At 35.3% G+C, this 19180-nt stretch overlaps 1 protein-coding gene across 2 annotated transcripts in view; it reads right to left on the minus strand.

Moving 5' to 3' along the window:
* Positions 1-17640, minus strand: part of LOC145664550 (cilia- and flagella-associated protein 184-like) — a 144884-nt gene extending 127244 nt beyond the window's left edge. The window contains exon 1 of one of the 2 annotated variants that reach the window (XM_081731317.1): positions 16837-17640. In XM_081731317.1, coding sequence (XP_081587443.1) covers positions 16837-17325 — 489 coding nt within the window. In that variant the 5' untranslated portion in view covers positions 17326-17640. The remainder of the gene's footprint in view (positions 1-16836) is intronic. The other variant, XM_081731316.1, reaches the window with a different exon arrangement.
* Between the last annotated feature and the right edge of the window lie 1540 nt (positions 17641-19180).

Below are 19180 nucleotides of genomic sequence, written 5' to 3' on the forward strand. Positions count from 1 at the left end.
GCCTGAACCACTCGTAAACTTGCGTACGGGATAGACACTCATCACCATATGCATTTTGTAGCATTTGGTGCGTTTCACTAAAAGTTTTACCCAGTTTAACACAAAACTCAATTGCAGCTCGTTGTTTGAAACTCATTTTCCGACCGATGTACACAACACACTGACAGTTGAAACGCAATAACTTTGTTGCCGTGCATCCAAATGTCATGACATGTATACCAGTTGTCAATGAGGGACTACGCCATCTACCGGTAAAATATTACAACAGATGGCACTAGTGGTACTATTTGTTTTCAAAAGTTCGGTTTCTTTTGTAATGGAGGGTGTACTTCGGCTTCTCGCTTCGCTCGTTCTTCCCTCTCAACTCCGCACTGCCCATTAACAACCCACAACCGTGCTCCGCGCGGCCCGCCAGTCTCATCTGTAGGTTAATAATGGATTTCCATGTGTAATTGTGGTTCCTCCCCTCATACTCCCACCCTCGAGGTAACGTAACAGAACATAAAATGAGTAAAGTTTAAGTAGAAATTGGTGATGGTAGATCTTATTATGGTTTTTGTTGAAAATTAGGTGGAGGGGTAACTTTCAAGTAATTCCTTTGTTTACAATTACAGTTGTATTTTTAAAAATATTTATAGTTAATTCTTGTTTAAAATCTTAAATTAAACTCGTTTTATGTAAATGAACCACCTGTACACTATACCAAGAAGACATATACCAAAATAGCTAAAAGAAAAAATACTATAATGTTATTCAAAGCTACACCGAGAAAAAATTATGTGGCGTACGTAATATCGTATGTTACATTTGTAAATCCTGTAGTTTTTGGACTTAACGTACAGCAAACGTATAGCTGAAAACGTATGTTTTACAATACTTTCTGTATAAGTGTTCCATCTGTACGTATTTTCCGTATGAAACAATATAGGCGGTCAGGATCTCACATACAAATGGACGTATGTAACATATAGCTGACGAAAGAACACATATATGAATGTAATATAAGGAAGACTGTTAGACATCAGACATCCTGCAACGGCATGATGTAACACCTAAGTGTGTTGTTTAATATAAATTTAATAATGATATTTGAGTATAATGAAAACTTTTAAAATTCATTTTAAGGCAAAAGCAACAATCTTTAGAAACAAGGTATTTCATCAGTCGTACAAATCATTGTAAACAACTTTTGGTGAAAGGGAAAGTGTCTTGCCACAATCATATAAAAGGACTCACTTTTAACAACAAGTGATGATTTGAAGATTCGAGTTGATTTCACTACCAAACCTTTCCAACAATCTGGCATAGCCAATGTCATCGTAACAATAAACAGTAAGGTAAAGGAAGGACAACTTACTGACCAGGAGAGTGTGCTGCCATTCTTGTAAAATCTTGAAGAGACGCAGTAGTCAGCGAAGGCAAAAAAGAGAATGTAACTGGGAATTTCGGCCTAGGAGAAAGGAATGCGTGAGATGCACAATTAGTTGAGTTCTGCAAAAGCCATAATCTGACTGTAATGAACACTCTCTTTGAACAACCACTAAGAAGAAGATACACATGTACAGGACCAGTAGACAAAGAAAGATATCAAATAGACCATATACTGGTCCGACAAGCATTTAGAAATCAAGTGAAGAACAGTAAGTGTTACCCAGGAGCAAATGTTGACACAGACCATAATTTAGTTTTGATTAAGAGCAAACTCCGACTAAAGAGGAAACGAGTGGTAGCACCAAACAAAAGATAGAACACATTCAAGCTAAGAAGAGATGAAAATATGAAAAGGGAATTTGCAAATGAGACAGACAAAGAGACGTCCAAGGTAGCTTTAGCGGGTGATGACTAGACTTCGGATTTTTGCATATTTGCATGTTTTTTTCCTGATGTGATATTGGTATGTTCTTTAAACAGAAATTCGTTTCAGTTGTTTTTGGGGCAAAATAGTAGAGTTTTATAGTGTATATATTTGCATATTTCGGAGGTTAGTGCATATTTATGTCGTTATTGCATATAAATGCATATTTAAAGAAATGACCATATTGATCATTTTTAATGTGCAATAACTTTCCCCATAAATGAAATTCCAAGTTTCTAATATAAATATACTGAAGATCTTTAAATGGTTCATTGTTGTTGGTTTAGAATATGTACCAAGGTCATGTGAAAGGAGAATAAGAAAGGGGCGAGTGATTCACCCTTCCGGCAATGATGCATGGTTGTCACTTTTTATAAAATAGAAGATATAAATAACGGTGTCAAGTCAACTAGAACAAAATTTCCACGTTAAAGTTGCTACTGTTGTGTGTGTGTGTGGATTTGAAATTGTGTGGTCCTGTAGCAGTATAAAAATACCGAAAGAAAAATCTAGAAGTGATCTGAAACAGGGCCCATTTAGTTGTAGTGCGGCATCCTTAAATTGAATTTTAATTGGTTCAAAAGTTTGTCCAATTTTTGTCCAACTTAGAACAAATTTTGTACCATTCAAATTAACAAAGGGGGAACATTTCAAAATTTGGGCCACTTTGATCACCTTTGATCACTTTGATCTTCAAATCTGAAATTTAACTACCTCAGAATTTTGTCAAGTTTTGTTCATTTTTATCCACTCAAGATGTTTTGTAAAATTCAAGTAAATGAGGGAGGGCCATTTAAAAATTTGTCCACTTTGATGACCTGTAGTGCGAGATCTTCAAATTCGAAATTTAACTAGCTCATAATTTTGTTCAATTTTCGTTCATTTTTGTCCACCCAAGAAGAAAAAAATTGAAAATTTAAATAAACGAGGGAGGACCGTTTTCAAATTTGGCCACGTTGATGACCTGTAGTGCGACATCTTCAGATCTGAAATTTAACTACCTCAGAATTTTGTCCATTTTTTCACTATTTTTGTGCACCCAAGACAAAATTTTGTAAAATTCAAGTAAAAGAGGGAGGACCATTTCAAAATTTGGACACTTGATCACCTGTAGTGAGAGATCTTCAAATTCGAAATTTAACTAGCTCATAATTTTGTCCAATTTTCGTCCATTTTTGTTTACTCATGAAAAATTGGTACCATTCAAGTAAATGAGGGAGAGTCACTTCAGGATTTGGCCACTTCAACCACCTGTAGTGCAACATGTTCAAAATCTGAATTTTAAATATCTCATAATTGTCCGATCTTTGTACGTTTTTGTGCCACCAAGACAAAATATGTACCATTGAAATAAATGAGGGAGGGCCATTTGAAATTTTGGCCACATCGATCAGTGTGACATGCTCAAATTCACATTTTAACAAGCTTAGAATTTTGTCCAATCTTTGTATCACAAACAAAACATTTTGTGCCACCCAAATAAACGAGGAAGGTCATTTCAAAATTTGGCTACTTCGATCACCTGTAGTGTGACCTTTTCAAATTTGAATTTTAATTAGCTCAGGATTTTGTCAATTTTTGTACATTTTTGTACCACCAAGAAAAAAATAAACGCTCAAATTAACAAAGGAGGATCATTTCAAAATTGTGGCCACTTCGTTCAACAGTAGTGTAACATCTTTAAATTCGAATTCTAACTAGCTTAGAATTTTCACAGTTTTTTGTAAAGTTTTGTACTACCAAGCTACTTAAAATTCAAATTTGAAATGTCTCACTACAGGTGAACGAAGTGGCCACATTTTTAAATGTCCGTCCCTGGTTTATTTGAATGGTACGAATTCTTTTCACTGGTGGTAAAAAAATGTACAAATATTCAACAATTCTGAGCTAATTAAAATTCCAGTTTGAAGATGTCTCACTACAAGTGATCGAAGTGGCCAAATTTTAAAATGAATCTCCCTTGTTCATTTGGATGGTATATATCTTTCTGTTGGTGGTTCAAGAATGTAAAAAATTGGACAAAATTCTAAGCTTGTTAAAATTCGAATTTGAAGACGTCGCACTACAGGTGATCGATGTGGCCAAAATTTCAAATGGCCCTCACTCGTTTATTTCAATTGTTTTTTTTTCTTCATGGTTCACCAATGTACAAAAACGGGACAAAATTATGAGCTAATGAAAATTCGAATTTGAAGATGTCGCACTAAAGGTGATCGAAATGGCCAAATTTTGAAACGGACCTCCTTTGTTAATTTGAATGGTACAAAATTTTTCTTGGATTGAAAAAAAGGACAGTAATTGGACCAAATTCTGAGCTAATTAAAATTTGAATTTGGAGATGTCGCGCGACAGTGATAGAAGTGGCCCTAATTTTGAAATGGCCTTCCGTTTTTTATTTAAATTGTACAAAATTTTTCTTGGGTGGATAAAAATGGACAACATTCTAAGCTAGTTAAAATTGAAATTTGAAGGTGTAGCACTACAATTAATGGACCCTCTGAAACAATGGATTGAAGTTGAGAGACCTTAACAATTCAAGGAGAAAGTATATTTTGCAAAGTGTATGCTAAACAAGTAATACTTTCAAAGTAAATATGCTTCTTTACAAAAGAGGACATTTCCATTTTGTTCGATAGCAAAAGCTTAAACTTCAGCAGCGCCCTATTTTTTGGCCACCTTATATAGCAGTTTGAAGTCCGGTAAGGAGTTCTATAAGTATGAAACAACTCAGGTGCGGTTTTCTTTTATTTTCTTATTTATTTATTTATTTAAATACTCGACAGAGATCATCCCAAGGAAACCCTTTAAAAAGTATTTCGGGAAGAAATGAACAACCCTTTTGAAAATAAGCTCTACAATAAATTAAAATATTTGGTTTACAAAATCTAAAACTTGCCACAGCAGTTACTTTCTGAGATAATAAGTTTTCCTTTAAGGAGTTTATCAGATGATTTAAATATAAGCTTGTGTTGCTTTGATATGCACCTAAGTCTTTGGAAACGTAACTTTCCTACTAACAAGTAAACCTTACGTTTGGGTGAATCGAGCTGCTGACTGAGACACATATGAGAAAGTAGTACTAGATGTGGTCAGTATTTCAGTGAAGTTGTAGGTGCGAAGCTCCAGGGGTTGAGGAGATACAGCTACCAGAACATCACATGGAAGTACAGAATAGTCTTCATACAGTTGGGGGTAAAAGCTCTGTAAGACGTCTTGTAACGACAAGAGATGAATAACAAATATATGTGTACATATTAGGACTAGGGGAAAGTCATATAGTAAGGGTATACCTGACGGCGGCCATCTTGAAATCCGCCATTTTGAATTAAGGTTAAGTTTTTAAAATAGGAATAGGGTCATGTGATACATGATTTAAGGCGCAAATTTAATCAGAAGAACAATGATGACGTTAATTTTGATTTACGCGCATTTGGTAAAAAGTTACAGGGAAATTAAATATTGTTGCAGCATATGTATTAGTCCTTTACCCCACCTTGTAAATGTTGTGTTAATGATAATAATTAAATAAAAAGCAGGTGGATAAATATTAGGTCTATGGTAAGAGTTGCCTTGATGGCGGCCATTTTGAATCCGCCATTTTGAATCAGTCAAAAGTTTTAAACAAAACGCATAACAGTGACACCTTATTAATTATGCTGCAGCAATATTTAATTTTCCTGTAACTTTTTACCAATTGCGCGTAAATCAAAAGTAACGTCACCATTGTTCTTCTGATTAAATTTGCGCCTTAAATCATGTATCACATGACCCTATTCCTATTTTAAAAACTTAACCTTAATTCAAAATGGCGGATTTCAAGATGGCCGCCGTCAGGTATACCCTTACTATATGACTTCCCCCTAGTCCTAATATGTACCCATATATTTGTTATTCACCTTTTGTCGTTACAAGAGGTCTTACAGGGCTTTTACCTCCAACTGTATGAAGACTATTCTGTACTTCCATGTGATGTTCTGGTAGCTGTATCTCCTCAACCCCTGGAGCTTCGCACCTACAACTTCACTGAAATACTGACCACATCTAGTACTACTTTCTCATATGTGTCTCAGTCAGCAACTCGATTCACCCAAACGTAAGGTTTACTTCTAAGTCTTCAGTTATGTTTTCGATAACTTTACCTTCTTCCCATTCATGCTCCATGTCTCGCTCAAATCACTTTATTCCATTTAAAGTATCAATATTATATATTGTAAATTATTGCTGTTTGAAATGGACAATGTTGCGCTAGAAGAAAATATTCTAGGATTAACACATAATTGAATACAAAAATTAATTTCAAGTGGATTTATTTTATTTTAAACAAGAACATAAGGTTTTGAATACAGGCTTTTAATACAGTTAAAATTGTCTTCAGCAGGCCCCTTATTAAACGGAAATATTTCACGGTCCCATGAATTTAACAGTAAAAAAGGTGTTAAATTATCTTGATTAGTTGGAACCTGTGTTGCGAACAACGGATGTTAAAATATACTTTTTAACGGAAATTTTCAAGTTACGGAATGCATCGTTTACAAAAATTTTAGACATTCTGTGAGAGGTTAGGTATATGAATTACGTTGTCTGTAAATGTCTTTGTTTACTTTTTACCCTACACATTTAACCTTTAGTTCACCGCCATATAAGGCGCTAAATACCGTGCAACTTTTTGAACAAAGTGCAATTTACATAGTAATTTCCAAATACCAATAACTCGTTCTCTAGCTGGTCTAGACATATACACAATAGATCAAAGAGAGCCTAAAGTAGAGGGAGGAGCGCTGAAAAATTGTAACATAATTTGTATTAATTTGTAGCATAAATAAATACTGCAATTTAATAGGTATGTATAAAATTTTATTTTATCTCACTATGTCCATTATTTATTTTTTGCATAGATCTATCTCCGTTAACTTAAAAACCTTTAAGGGGAATTTTTACGAGTCTTGTTCAATTTTGCAAGTCAGGTTTTACTATATGCTTATGCCAGAAATGTTTATTTCCTTCTCTGAGTATATTTATTCTTTATTCACAGATACTTGGCGCGTTCTAATATTTTTTATTTGTATATATATATATATATATATATATGGGGTAGATGTATTTTAATTTCACATACTGAGCTATTTGAACCCGAAGAAACCAAATGTATTCAAGAAGCCGTGAATACTTGCGGAGCTGAAAACATTAAAAGCGAACTTGTGTTTATCAATACTAATTTCAGTTCAATTTCAGAGATCATAACGAGATGAGAAGAGCGATGATTAGGACTTTGTAGTGCATTTGAGCTGTTTGACTCAATAACGAAATAGGCTCCGCCAAGACCAATCGCACAATTTTGTTTTTCGAAAAGCACAATCAATAGACGCGAAAAATCCTGGTATAAAATCCTTGTGAAATGCGAATAAAGTGTTCCTGGGAACAACGACGCACGCATTACAGATTTATTGGCAAGTAACATTGCTTCTTTGAAATACTGTTCTTTAACGACCTGTGACACGGAAGGAACATTTTCGATGTACAGTAATGTTTTGACTAACAAATGCAGGCTTTTGTCAGAAAATATCGAAAACTACATAGGCCCTATTTGTCTATTGTAACATGAATGCATCATAGTTGTACACCAAGTATGTGTAGTTCAAGTAATACAACTTTTTTCTCGAAAGATAAAAAAAAATTCTCATTTAACTTTGGCTTTTGATTGGTGCATGCATATTTGCATATTTTCAGTGCATATTTTCGTGATTTTTAGCGCATATTTGCATGCATATTTTGCCGTTTTTTTAGTGCATATCGATCCGAAGTCTAGTGATGACATTGACTCAAAATGGGAAGCCATGAAGGCAGGGATTACAAAAGCTGCCGACGAGCACATAGGAAGAGAAACGAGAACCCAATACAAACCCTGGATAACAGCAGAAATATTGGAAATGATGGAGCTAAGAAGACAGTTCAAGATAACAAACAAAGAAGAGAAATACAGAAGTTGCAGAAATCAAATCAACAGAGAAGTAAAGAAGGCCAGAGAAAAATTGATAAAAAAAAACTTGTGCAAAGAAATTCAGGAAAATAGTTAAAGGCAATATAGAAACGGCACATAGAAAAGTTAGAAAACAGTTCGGTGAGAAAAAGAAACTCATAGACATTATCATAGACAAGGACGGAACAACGCTAATAGAAGAGGAGCAGATAACAAGAAGATGGAAGGAATATATTGAAGAACTCTACAAAGAAGACAGAGTGAAAGAAGAAGAGATAGAGAAGGAAGAAGACGTCGATGAAAATGAATTAGAACCATCAATTTTACAGTGCGAATTTGACAATGCTTTGGAGAAAATGCAACATGGTAAAGCCCCAGGAATAGATCAATTACGAACGGAAGTGATTACGAATCTCGGAATAGCAACAAAGAAGAAACTATTTAATCTTATTAATGAAATGTACATCTCGGGAAAAATACCAAGAGACTTCGAGAAAACCATATTGGTACCTATCTCGAAGAGGAAAGGCGCACGGAAATGCGAAGAACACAGAATGTTAAGTTTGCTTTCCCATGCATCAAAAATACTGTGCAAAATTATCGCACAACGAATAGAAGGGAAAATCGAAGAACGTCTATCGGAGGACCAGTTTGGATTCAGGAGGAAAATGGTAACAAGGGGAGCTACGGTTGATCAAGGGACAGCCCATCAGAATAAACAAACCAATTGTGATAGCATTTGTAGATATAGAAAAAGCTTTTGACAACGTGGATTGGAATATCATGTTCAGAGCTTTGAAGAATCTGAAAGTGGATTACAGAGACAGAAGAATAATATACCAACTTTATAGGAACCAGTCAGCTGTCATAGGAAGAGATCAGAAGAAAGCAAGAACAGTGGTTGAAATGAGACGGTATGCGGTGGTATGCCATACCGCCTCTGGTTTTTCATTGATGAAGGCATACCGCCTCTGGTTTTTCAGTGATCTAGACATACTGTCTCTGGAGAGTAGATGATAAATACCTCTCGTAAATCCATTTTTATACACAGTAATTGACGAATAGCTTTGCACGTAAAAAGATTATATTTTTTATGTAGAAATAATTTCTAAGTTGACAACACCGACATTTTTGTTATAATTTCCTACCTTTTGGTTTTAAAAGTAAGGGTCATCAAAGAAGTTCATCTAGTTCATTTAGTTTATATTTTGATGTGCCATATTGAATTGTTTCTTTCTTATATATATATATATATATATATATATATATATATATATATATATATATATATATATATATATATATATATATATATATATATATATATATATTTGTGTGTGTGTGTGTGAGAGTTGAGAGAGAGAGAGTGTGTATCTTCTTGCCTTAATGAAAATAAATGTCGTGTTTTGAGCATAGGCGGATTTAGGGGTAGTCTGCTGTGGGGGCGGATGTTCCGGGGTTTTGGAATATCCCTCAGTCGAGTGGAAGTCCGGGAGTTTACCCGCAGGAAATTGTTAATATAAAAACCTGGTTTTTTGAGAATTTTCGCGTATGATTCTCTATAATACAACATAAGGGGATATTTATCTTCTTCAGAAAGTTGTTGGCGGGGAATCAAAGTCTCTCCATGTTTACCCCCGTAACTACAGAGAAGTTCTCCAATGATTTTCAGTCATTATGTAAATAGAAGTGCAATATTTTAGGCAACGTACCTTCACTCTAGTTCAACATTTAGATAGCAGTATGTCAAGTCAAAATCGTAATAAAACATACCGCTTCTGCTTTTTTTCTCACTTCGAACACTGAGCAAGAATAAGTAAAGGAGTGAGGCAAGGATGTGGACTTTCACCTCTCCTGTTCAACGTCTATATAGAAGAGGCTATGAAAGAATTCTTTGATGAAAACGAGAAAGGCGTAAAAGAAAATGGTCACGTTTTCAGCACAATAAGGTTTGCTGATGACATAGCATTGATAGCCGAGAATGATGAGAACCTGTAGGAAGCACTTTCAAACTTGAACGACCACTGAAAAAAAAAAAAAAAAAAACATGCAAAATGAAGATAAATAAGAAGGAAACCAAAGTGATAAGATGCACAAGATCAGGACAGGAAGAGGCAAACGTATGGCTAGATGGAGAGAAAATCGAAGACGTTAAGACGTTCTCCTATTTAGGAAGTCTAATATCCTCGGACGGAAGAAGTGAAAAAGACGTAAGTTGCAGAACAGCGGAGGCTAAACAAGCATTCAATAGGAAAAGAGGACTACTAACATCAAGAAATGTGTCGCTGAACGTTCGTAAACGATTTATTAAGACTATGGTATGGAGTCTGGTGCTTTATTGACCAGAGACGTGGACATTGAGAAAAGCTGAAATATCCAAGCTGGAAGCATTTGAAATGTGGTGTTGGCGCAGAATGTTGCGCATAACATGGACCGAAAGTAAAAGGAATGAAGACGTACTAAAGGAAGCTAATGAAGGACGACAGATCATGAAGATAATAGGAAAAAGAATAAACAGCATGCTTGGCCATTTTATTCGGCACTCCGATTGGATCCTCGTGCTGATAGAGGGTAAGACAGAAGGAAGACCAAGGATAGAATATCTAGATGCAGTTACGAAGAAGAGGGCTTATCAAAGTGTAAAACAGCTCTCCCAAGGGAGAGAAAAGTTTTAAAATTTTCATGTTGCCCACCAACCTATGGTTGAGGTGAACAAGTTGTCCCTAATTAACCACTTATGTTCGCAGAGGTGCTCAAAGTTCACACGCGAGGGAAACACATGTTCTGACATGCGGAAACCTTATGGGATACACTGGTATAAAGTGAACACTACACTCCTTAGGATTGGCCGACGTTTGTATTATGACTAAGTTACGTACGCAGTGCCTAGTATGGATCAGAGAACATCCACCATAGACACATCAGTCTCATTCTCTCCTGGGTTCAAATTGTCGTCCCGGCATATACAATAGTGAAGGACAGTTCATGAAATAATGATCCGTTTTGTCAGCAAGTTATTGGACAAATTTGTGCTAGGTTGCCTCACATGATCGAGCAGTCTAAGGCATCAATTCTCAACATACCGGTATGGGTGAATCTGACTGAGAATCATACTATAATATTCAGTAGGTCGCAAAGTTTTTACGTTTGACTAAACTCTAACAGTTATGTCAGGGGCCTATCGAAGAGAAGGGGGTTCAGACTCTCCGAAAATTCTGACTTTGGTTCAGGTTTTATATATGTGTACATTTGGTATACTAGAATCAATACTGAAATTGTATCTATCCCATTTCCAGATGCAAATAAACATCTGACTTAATTATTTCTTTCGGATGGTTCATGAAGCAACAAAATGACAGATAAATTGTGTGCAAAGACTAACGCGTTGGCTTCACGATTGAAAAAAATAATTATATTTTTAACCCTTTTAAAATCATTAGGTTATACAGTGGTCGTGATTACTAATGAAGTATTAATTCCATTGTAAGTGCTTTTACCGTCACTCGTGTTAGTCATAAATTACATGCTACCATAGGGTTTTATGTGGATTTAGAAATAAAAAGACAATTTCTATTACCCTCCCAAAGACATATTTGCTACAATAGGAGAGCACTCACAAAGGCTCCATCGGCTCCAAAGGTTTTACCTTACAATTATGCTTTGGTATTTTTCAAACATACGTGCTTTTCTCTCTAGGAATGTTGTATCAGTATACTACAAGGTATGTGACAAAGATCAATTGAAGACATCACTGTCAAAGTTGGAATCATAAATGACAGAGTTGGAAGCTGCATTTCCCTATTAAATTCAAAAATTCTTTGAAACTTTCTTTTATAACTTTCTCCAATTTCAGAGTGAAAAATGGTCCTAAGGATATGTGAATCTATTCCGAATCAATCTTAACAATGGAAGTAGACATAGAAAGAATTATATAGACAGTAATAGTCTTTTCCCTATCCGTCCATGAACTTTGTTGTGGATAAGTATTTCTAGCTATAGACCTGCTTATTACTCGTACTTTTAAATACGTTGCAAACTTAAAAAATCTTTCTCCTCCTATAATTGTTACGCTTCTAATGATAAGTATTTTTAAACGATGTCGATAGAAGATCAATATTATGATACATTTCTAGTTGCGAATAAGGAAGTAAAAAAAAGAAAATATCGAGACAGCATTACAAGCAGTTTTCAAACTAGGCATACAATCCTTTCAGACATACACATCAGCATATGTCAAACGAAACTTTGAACGTTTTACTTCTACTTTTAGTTGTTATTAAGAAACTAATTTCTCGTGTCTATATTTCTTTTCGTTGCAGGAAGAACGGGAATGAATGGTCAAAATATAGGAAGTATGTATGGTTCCTTACCTGGATTACGTTGAAGAATTACTTAAAGAGATATTTAGATTATGGACCTAAGCTGGAAAAACCATTTGCTCTTTCAGCAGAGCTTGAAGTAAAATTGTATATACAATTACATCATAGAAGTCCATGGACTGAGATTTGGACTCATTGTTTCCACGATAAGAAAAATTTCACGTCAACTAGCTGCAACTGAGGGAAGGAAGAAATTAATGAACCTGGAGAATGATAGTGCTAACATAACAAGTGATAATGGGTTAATTTTAAGAAAAGGTACAATTTAACTTTGAGAATGCCAGAAAATCTTTGGGGTGCCGCGGTGAATTTTTCTGATTCTCCTCCCCCGAACGCAACCTGATTTACCAGTACAATCAGTAGAGCAAACTCTTTCCATACCACAACTACCGGATAAACCAACAAAGGGCACAACATTCCGAGATATCACCACGCAATGTTTCCCTCATGTTGATGCCATAGACGAACCACTCACGTCTCTACAGCAAAACAAACATCAACGAGCAAAGTAAGTAAAAAATGAGAAGATGGCAAGTGGAAGTGTGGTTTTTTATAACCATGGACATACAGAAGAAGAGTGATGCTCAATGGGACATCCGAGTACTTACCATTCGCACCCTTAATTTTAAGAAGTTTGATTTACCAACCAAACCTTCTTTATATATTTACCCTATCCATTGTATGTGTTCCTCCGTACCGGATGCACAAAATCTCAATAGCTACTTGATAGATTATAATCAATTTTGGCCAGCATGTAGAGAGCCATTAATTAGGACCCGCGTTCATTGATGAAGGTGATATTCTAATCGGAAGTAGTAGAACTCAACAATTCTATGTTTTAACATTGATCACCATAGAGCAAAATGGTAATAAGTTTCCTACAATCCATTAAGCGTGCCAATAATATATTTAATCTCCATTCAACATTCCTTACTAGAACCATGATTAGGATTAGTAATTAGATTTTTGGGTTTTCAGCGTCTATGGCCGTCTTAGCCCCTCACGTATGAGGGATAACGTCCCTCGGCCATCACACTATAGGAGGAAAGAGAAGGAAGAAAGGATTGGGGAAACAAGGAAGCAGTTTGGGGCCTACATGTTAGATACCATCCTGGCATTTAACTGGTGTGAATGAGGAAACTCCAAGAAAATCTCTCTTAGGATGGCTGGCCTGAAAAAGCTTTTACAGTTTTTCGACCGAGTGTCCCCACCAGGAATCGTACCCGGGACCGCTCGCACCAAAGATGAGAGCGTTCTACTAGAACCAGAAGAACTATAAATCCATTACAACTTCCGGTTTTAATGTTGATCACTATAGAGTAAAAACAGTAATCCATAGTGAGAAATTGTTTTCCGAAATTAATGAAGTATCCCAAGTATATACTCATTTCCACTCTAATATCTCTACTAAAACAGAAAATGGTAGAAATCTATTATAATTTCCGGTTTCCATATTAATTGAGAAAATATCACAACATAGAAACCAAACTCTTTCACGTGGTGTAGGCCTACACTTCATGATGTTACTAGTTAATAATACTATTTGAAAATGAATTATTTATACACGCGCAAATAGGTATCTTGTTTTACGCTATTGTCTAATTTTATAGAGTTAAAGCGTTATGATAAATATTTTATAACCAATGGCACTGATCTGATTTTACCTCAACCAAAATACCACTCGCATCTACCCATCCCGAATTTGGAGGTTCTAGTGATTTTTCAATTTGAATGTATTCTTTGAGAGATACAAATATCACGTATTTTCCGTTTTCAGTATTTTTCAAGATGTAAATTACTCCATTTTCTTCTTTTCTTTTCCTTCATGACGATGTTCAATACCTATGCCTTCTTTCTTTATTTAACTAATTGATTTATCTTTCTGTTTTCTTTAAAATGAACTAGAATAGCTAATTATATAAATTTTATTGATTTTTTTTTAGTTATATGCCACTTGCTTTGTCAAAATGAATTGGCATTAACTCTACAATATAAATTTAATATTATTGTACTTAAATGAATTACCAATATTAAATATTGTAATTATATAAAACAAAGTTATATTTCCACGAAATACAGGGCATTTAAATAGATTTGAAGAAGAAAGCAGTAAGATATTCAACACTGTTGTTGGTGTATACAGCAAAATTTTCACTTTTTTTCCTAATATATCACTCGCAGAGTATTTTCTTTTCCCGTAGAAACAGAGAAACAGTTTTGCCAGTGATGATGTAGGTAGGCAATAAATTCATAATCAACGACTTGAATTCATTCCTCATTACTATGAGTAATGTAGATTGTTAATAACTTTGTTTAATAATATCAAGAAGCGAAAACTTGAAGTAAAATGTTCAAAGTTTCGTTTGACATATGCTGAAATGTATCATAATAATGATTTCCTATCCACATCGTTTAAAAATGCTTATCATTAGAAGCGTAACAATTATAGGAGGAGAAAGGTTGCCTAACCGCATAGGGCTGAGGGCCCTGCTCGCTGGCCTAGTGGCTGAGCATGAGCTTTTGGTGCACATGGTCTTGATCCCGAGTTTCACCCTGCTGGGAGAGTATTTGAAAAATTGAAAGCATTGTGGTAGTTCGAATTACATCTTAAACTGTAGGTTCTCGTCTCATATAGCTTCGGTGCTGAAAGGGACGTTAAACTTCAACAATCTAATAAGCATAGTACGAAACCAACCAATTGAGGAGGGCACCATCTTAAGTCTCTCCCTCCCAACACCACGGGATCTGAGAACATGTTATACCCGCCACTGCTTACAATCATTCTAAGATACGAATGAATATACTCATAAAAATTTTATTGAAATCAATTAAGTAGTATTTCAATCTTTTAAGCCGAACATACACATATAGCCATGGCTGGAGTTATGGGGGGCATTGCCCCCCCAATTTTTTGACAAAAAATAAACATACCACCTATAAGATGGCCACCTACCAAGACATCCGAGACTGACAAAGAGGTCTGCCCCCCACTGCCCCCTAGCAGACAATTTCTAGCTCCGCCTATGCATATAACCCACCTGTTCTGTTTTTGTTATACGTATTAATATACATTCAAGAAGATTGATAACTTCCTGCTTGCAGTAAAAATTGCTATATGAAGTCATGTTCCGTTAATCTGAGTTTGAAAGAGAGAAAGAGATCCTTTCCTTACAATCTTATACGAGTAAATTAATATATTCTTAAAAGCAAGCAGAAAACCAGTAGATGTACTGGTGCAATTTACATTTTCAAAACAACAGTTTTTAAATGAAACCATCGTGTTTAATAAATGTGAAAGCAATATGACTAAAATCCCACATTTTAAAAAGTTTATCTATGAAAGTTCTAAATTTCTCTCTATTTATTTACTTATTTGTTAGAGAACCGGATTTGACTATATTCCATCTCGAAGATACAAGTTAAGGAAGTTATATTATAAAAAAAGTATGCCCTTTCCGCGCAGGCGCCTTTTATTTACGTGCCCTAGATTTAATTGCCACTAATAAAGCTTTCAACGCATTATAATAGTTCGATTCAACCTTAAATTATAGGTCCACATCTCATATAGCCTCAGTGTTCTGAAAAAGGGACGTTAAATTTCAACAAACACAAAAGTAAACAAACATGCAAGAAATACAAAGTAAAAGGGGCACAATGGCTCAATGCTAGAGTGCTCACCCCTGATGCATGGAGTCCCTGGTTCGATTTCAGGAGATGTAAGCTGTCCGTAGGTTTTCACAGATTATCTGGTTTCCTCACACATTCTCATCCCGCCATACTCTTTCATAATCACTCACTTTCAGTAATCACTCGCCTCCTTTTAACCTACAGGATATGAGCGTGAGCCGTAAAACTACATATTTAATTTCGTTTTCCCCTAGTGCAAATAGGCCTTTCGTGTGATGTATCTTAAAAATAAATAAATAAATAAAGTAACTAATGCTAAATGTATTGGCTAGTAATATGAATTTGTTCGATATTTTAGTTGTCCTGAGACATTAGGTTCTGGAAGCTAACAACTTGTAAGGATATCAGTAGTTCGTTGCTCGGATTAGAATTTTGCATCCTTTTCAGCACCGAGGCTATATGAGTGACAACGTCATTTCAAATTTTTACTTTCGGGAAGAGGGGGACGAAAGATCCTCCTATATATAAGTAAACTTTCGCATTTTAAATTGGTATATTATTAGCTTTTAGGTGAAAATGTATATAAATCTCAAGCTCAGGAAAGAATTGCACTCTGGAGCGTCAAATAACACTCCTGTATATAAAATTGGACCTACAGTTTAATGTGGGATCCGAACCACATGAGCTTCTGCCACATGTTAAGCCAAGGTCTCAGGATATCCATAATGTTAGTAAACAAATCGAAAATGGAGAAAAAACCATCCTATTTTTGGCACAGAGATTATATTGTTTTACTATTTAATCCAGTAGTGCCATTTTCAGATTGTATTTGAGGGGGAAGGGGCAAGATAGTCTACCATTGTAATTAAATTATGAAGTTTTTCATTAGTATATTATTATACTATTTATTAAAAATATAAAGCTCTAACTCAGGAGGAAATTGCCCCCATGCCCCCTCCAAATGACGCCCCTGACTTAAACTAATTATTTTTACTTACCTTCTTCTTCTTCAAATATTCAGACAATTTCTTTTGCAGCAACATATTTCTACGCCTAAGCAACTGTCTCTCAGTCATAAGTAGTCTGTATTCTTCTAGATATTCAGCACGATCGAATTCCTTCTCTTCTTCCTCTTCCTCCTCCTCCTCCTCTTCTTCTTCCTCTTCTTTGAGTCCTTCTTCGATTCCTTCTTCTTCACCTTCACCTTCTTCTTCTCCCTCTCCCTCTTCTTCACCTTCTTCCTCCTCTCCTTCTTCACCTTCCTCCTCTAATTCTTCCTCTTCTCCTTCTTCACCCTCTTCTTCAACTTCCTCTTCGTCAAGTTTCTCTTTTGCTTCTTCATCTGCTTGACCTTTCTCCCTTTCTTCTCCTTCATCATTTTCTAGTTCGTCAGTTTCAACCGTGGAATCACCCGGACCTTCAGCTACAACTGCCGCTTCAGCAGCCGCTGCTTCATCAGAAACTTCAACACCTTCGTTGTCACCCATGACTATAAGTTATAAACTATACAACCCTCATATATGTAACGCAAAGAACATTATCTCACATACAAATCACATTGCAAAGTTGTTAGCACTTGCTTAAATATTAATATATAGATATTTTGTTTCACTGGTCAATTGGCTTTAACTTCGTCCTACTTCGTTCATAACATCAACACAAAAATCAGTTTGTTTACCGTTGCTACGGGAAAACGATTAACGCTGCGCAGTTGTTCTCTTTCGTCAAATCAATACGCCAGAGTATATCAAATGTAAGTATGGGCAATGAACTGAGAGAGTTGAGACATAAACACAATGTAACACTCGCAAAATACAGATGTTAAACATATTTTTGTAGTGTAGGTATTGTCACCAAAAATAAGCCTGAAAGTACATTTTATCTCTACGTAATATGTTAGCAAAATCATTGAGATTAAAGAAAAAGAAAAAAAGATTTTATATGGATGACTACAGTAATGGTTGCCATCTTTGTATTCATTAGTAGAATATTGCTCGCTCTTTCTCTTTGACTACAGGGATGCTCATAAGAGAAAGTAATGATGCGTTCATTGACATTTTAGGGAGGGTGAGGAAAAAATGACTGAAATATTTAAACTAATTAGCAATTAAAATTGTGTATACAAAGAGTATGATACAATACGTTTTGCTTTAAAGCTGTACCGAGAAAGGGGAGGTCATTGGTTGTCATTTAATCGTATGTACGATTATCTTGAGGAGAAGGAGGGGCAACAATATCAGGATAATTTAACAGATGTGACATGGTCTAAGAGGGTACGGAAACCCTTATCTGACTGTTAACCTGGCTTATCGATTGTTAAGGGGAGCCAGTGCCAATTTGTTTACGCCCTTAAAGTTTCATGTTTGTTTATTTGTTGCAATATATATATATATATATATATATATATATATATATATATATATATATATATATATATATATATATATATATATAATTGACTAATACAATTTAAAAAGACTGAATATCATATATGGAGTTGTCCCTCCTGAACATTCTCATTTGCAACATACCTAACTCAGAGTAGAATGGAAACTTTTTTCTCTGATATGAATGAAAACGAAATACCTTCTACATTTGTACGAAATCTATAATTAGCTTTGAGGGATTTGTTGTGAAGAATGAGTCTGGATTATTTATACAGGGTGTTTCAAAACAAGGATGGGAGGTGACTTCTGACACCAAGATAAGACGAAAAGTATAGATCAACCTGGGTGCACAAATACTTCCTTTCGGAGATATGGGCTGCCGAAAACATGAAAAAATGAACTTTAAAGGTCCATAGCTCCAAAACTATGGGACGTACCGTAGTCGGGTCAAGACTTCACTTAGGGATTAATATGTGCACTATCCAAATATTTAGCTTCCAGAATCCTGCGGTACTTTCGCAACAATTTTTATAGAGGTAGTTGGCGAGTACTTTAAATTATATGCCCATAGCCAAACTCCCTCTATAAAAATTGTTTCTTGAGTATCTTAGGATTCTAAATCATGTATTTTTAGATAGTGCGCATATTAGTTCCTAAGTGAAGTCTTGACCCGACTACGGTACGTCCCGAAGTTTTTGAGCTATGGACCTTTAAAGTTCATTTTGTCATATTTTCGGCAGCCTATAACTCCGGAAGAAAAAATTGTGCACCAAGGCTGGTCTATACTTTTTGTCTTATCTTGATGTTAGGAATCATCTCCCAAACGTTGTCGGTGTTGTTTTGAAACACCCTGTATATAAATTTTTTAAGTTAATGATTCTGGATTTATATTATTAAAACCTACAGAACCTAAGTTGAAAATAGTTTGGGGCTTTCTGTAAAATTAAAAATGGAT

This window comes from Thermobia domestica, chromosome 11 (genome assembly GCF_964235325.1).
Source record: "Thermobia domestica chromosome 11, izTheDome1.hap1.1, whole genome shotgun sequence".
NCBI lineage: Eukaryota > Metazoa > Arthropoda > Insecta > Zygentoma > Lepismatidae > Thermobia > Thermobia domestica.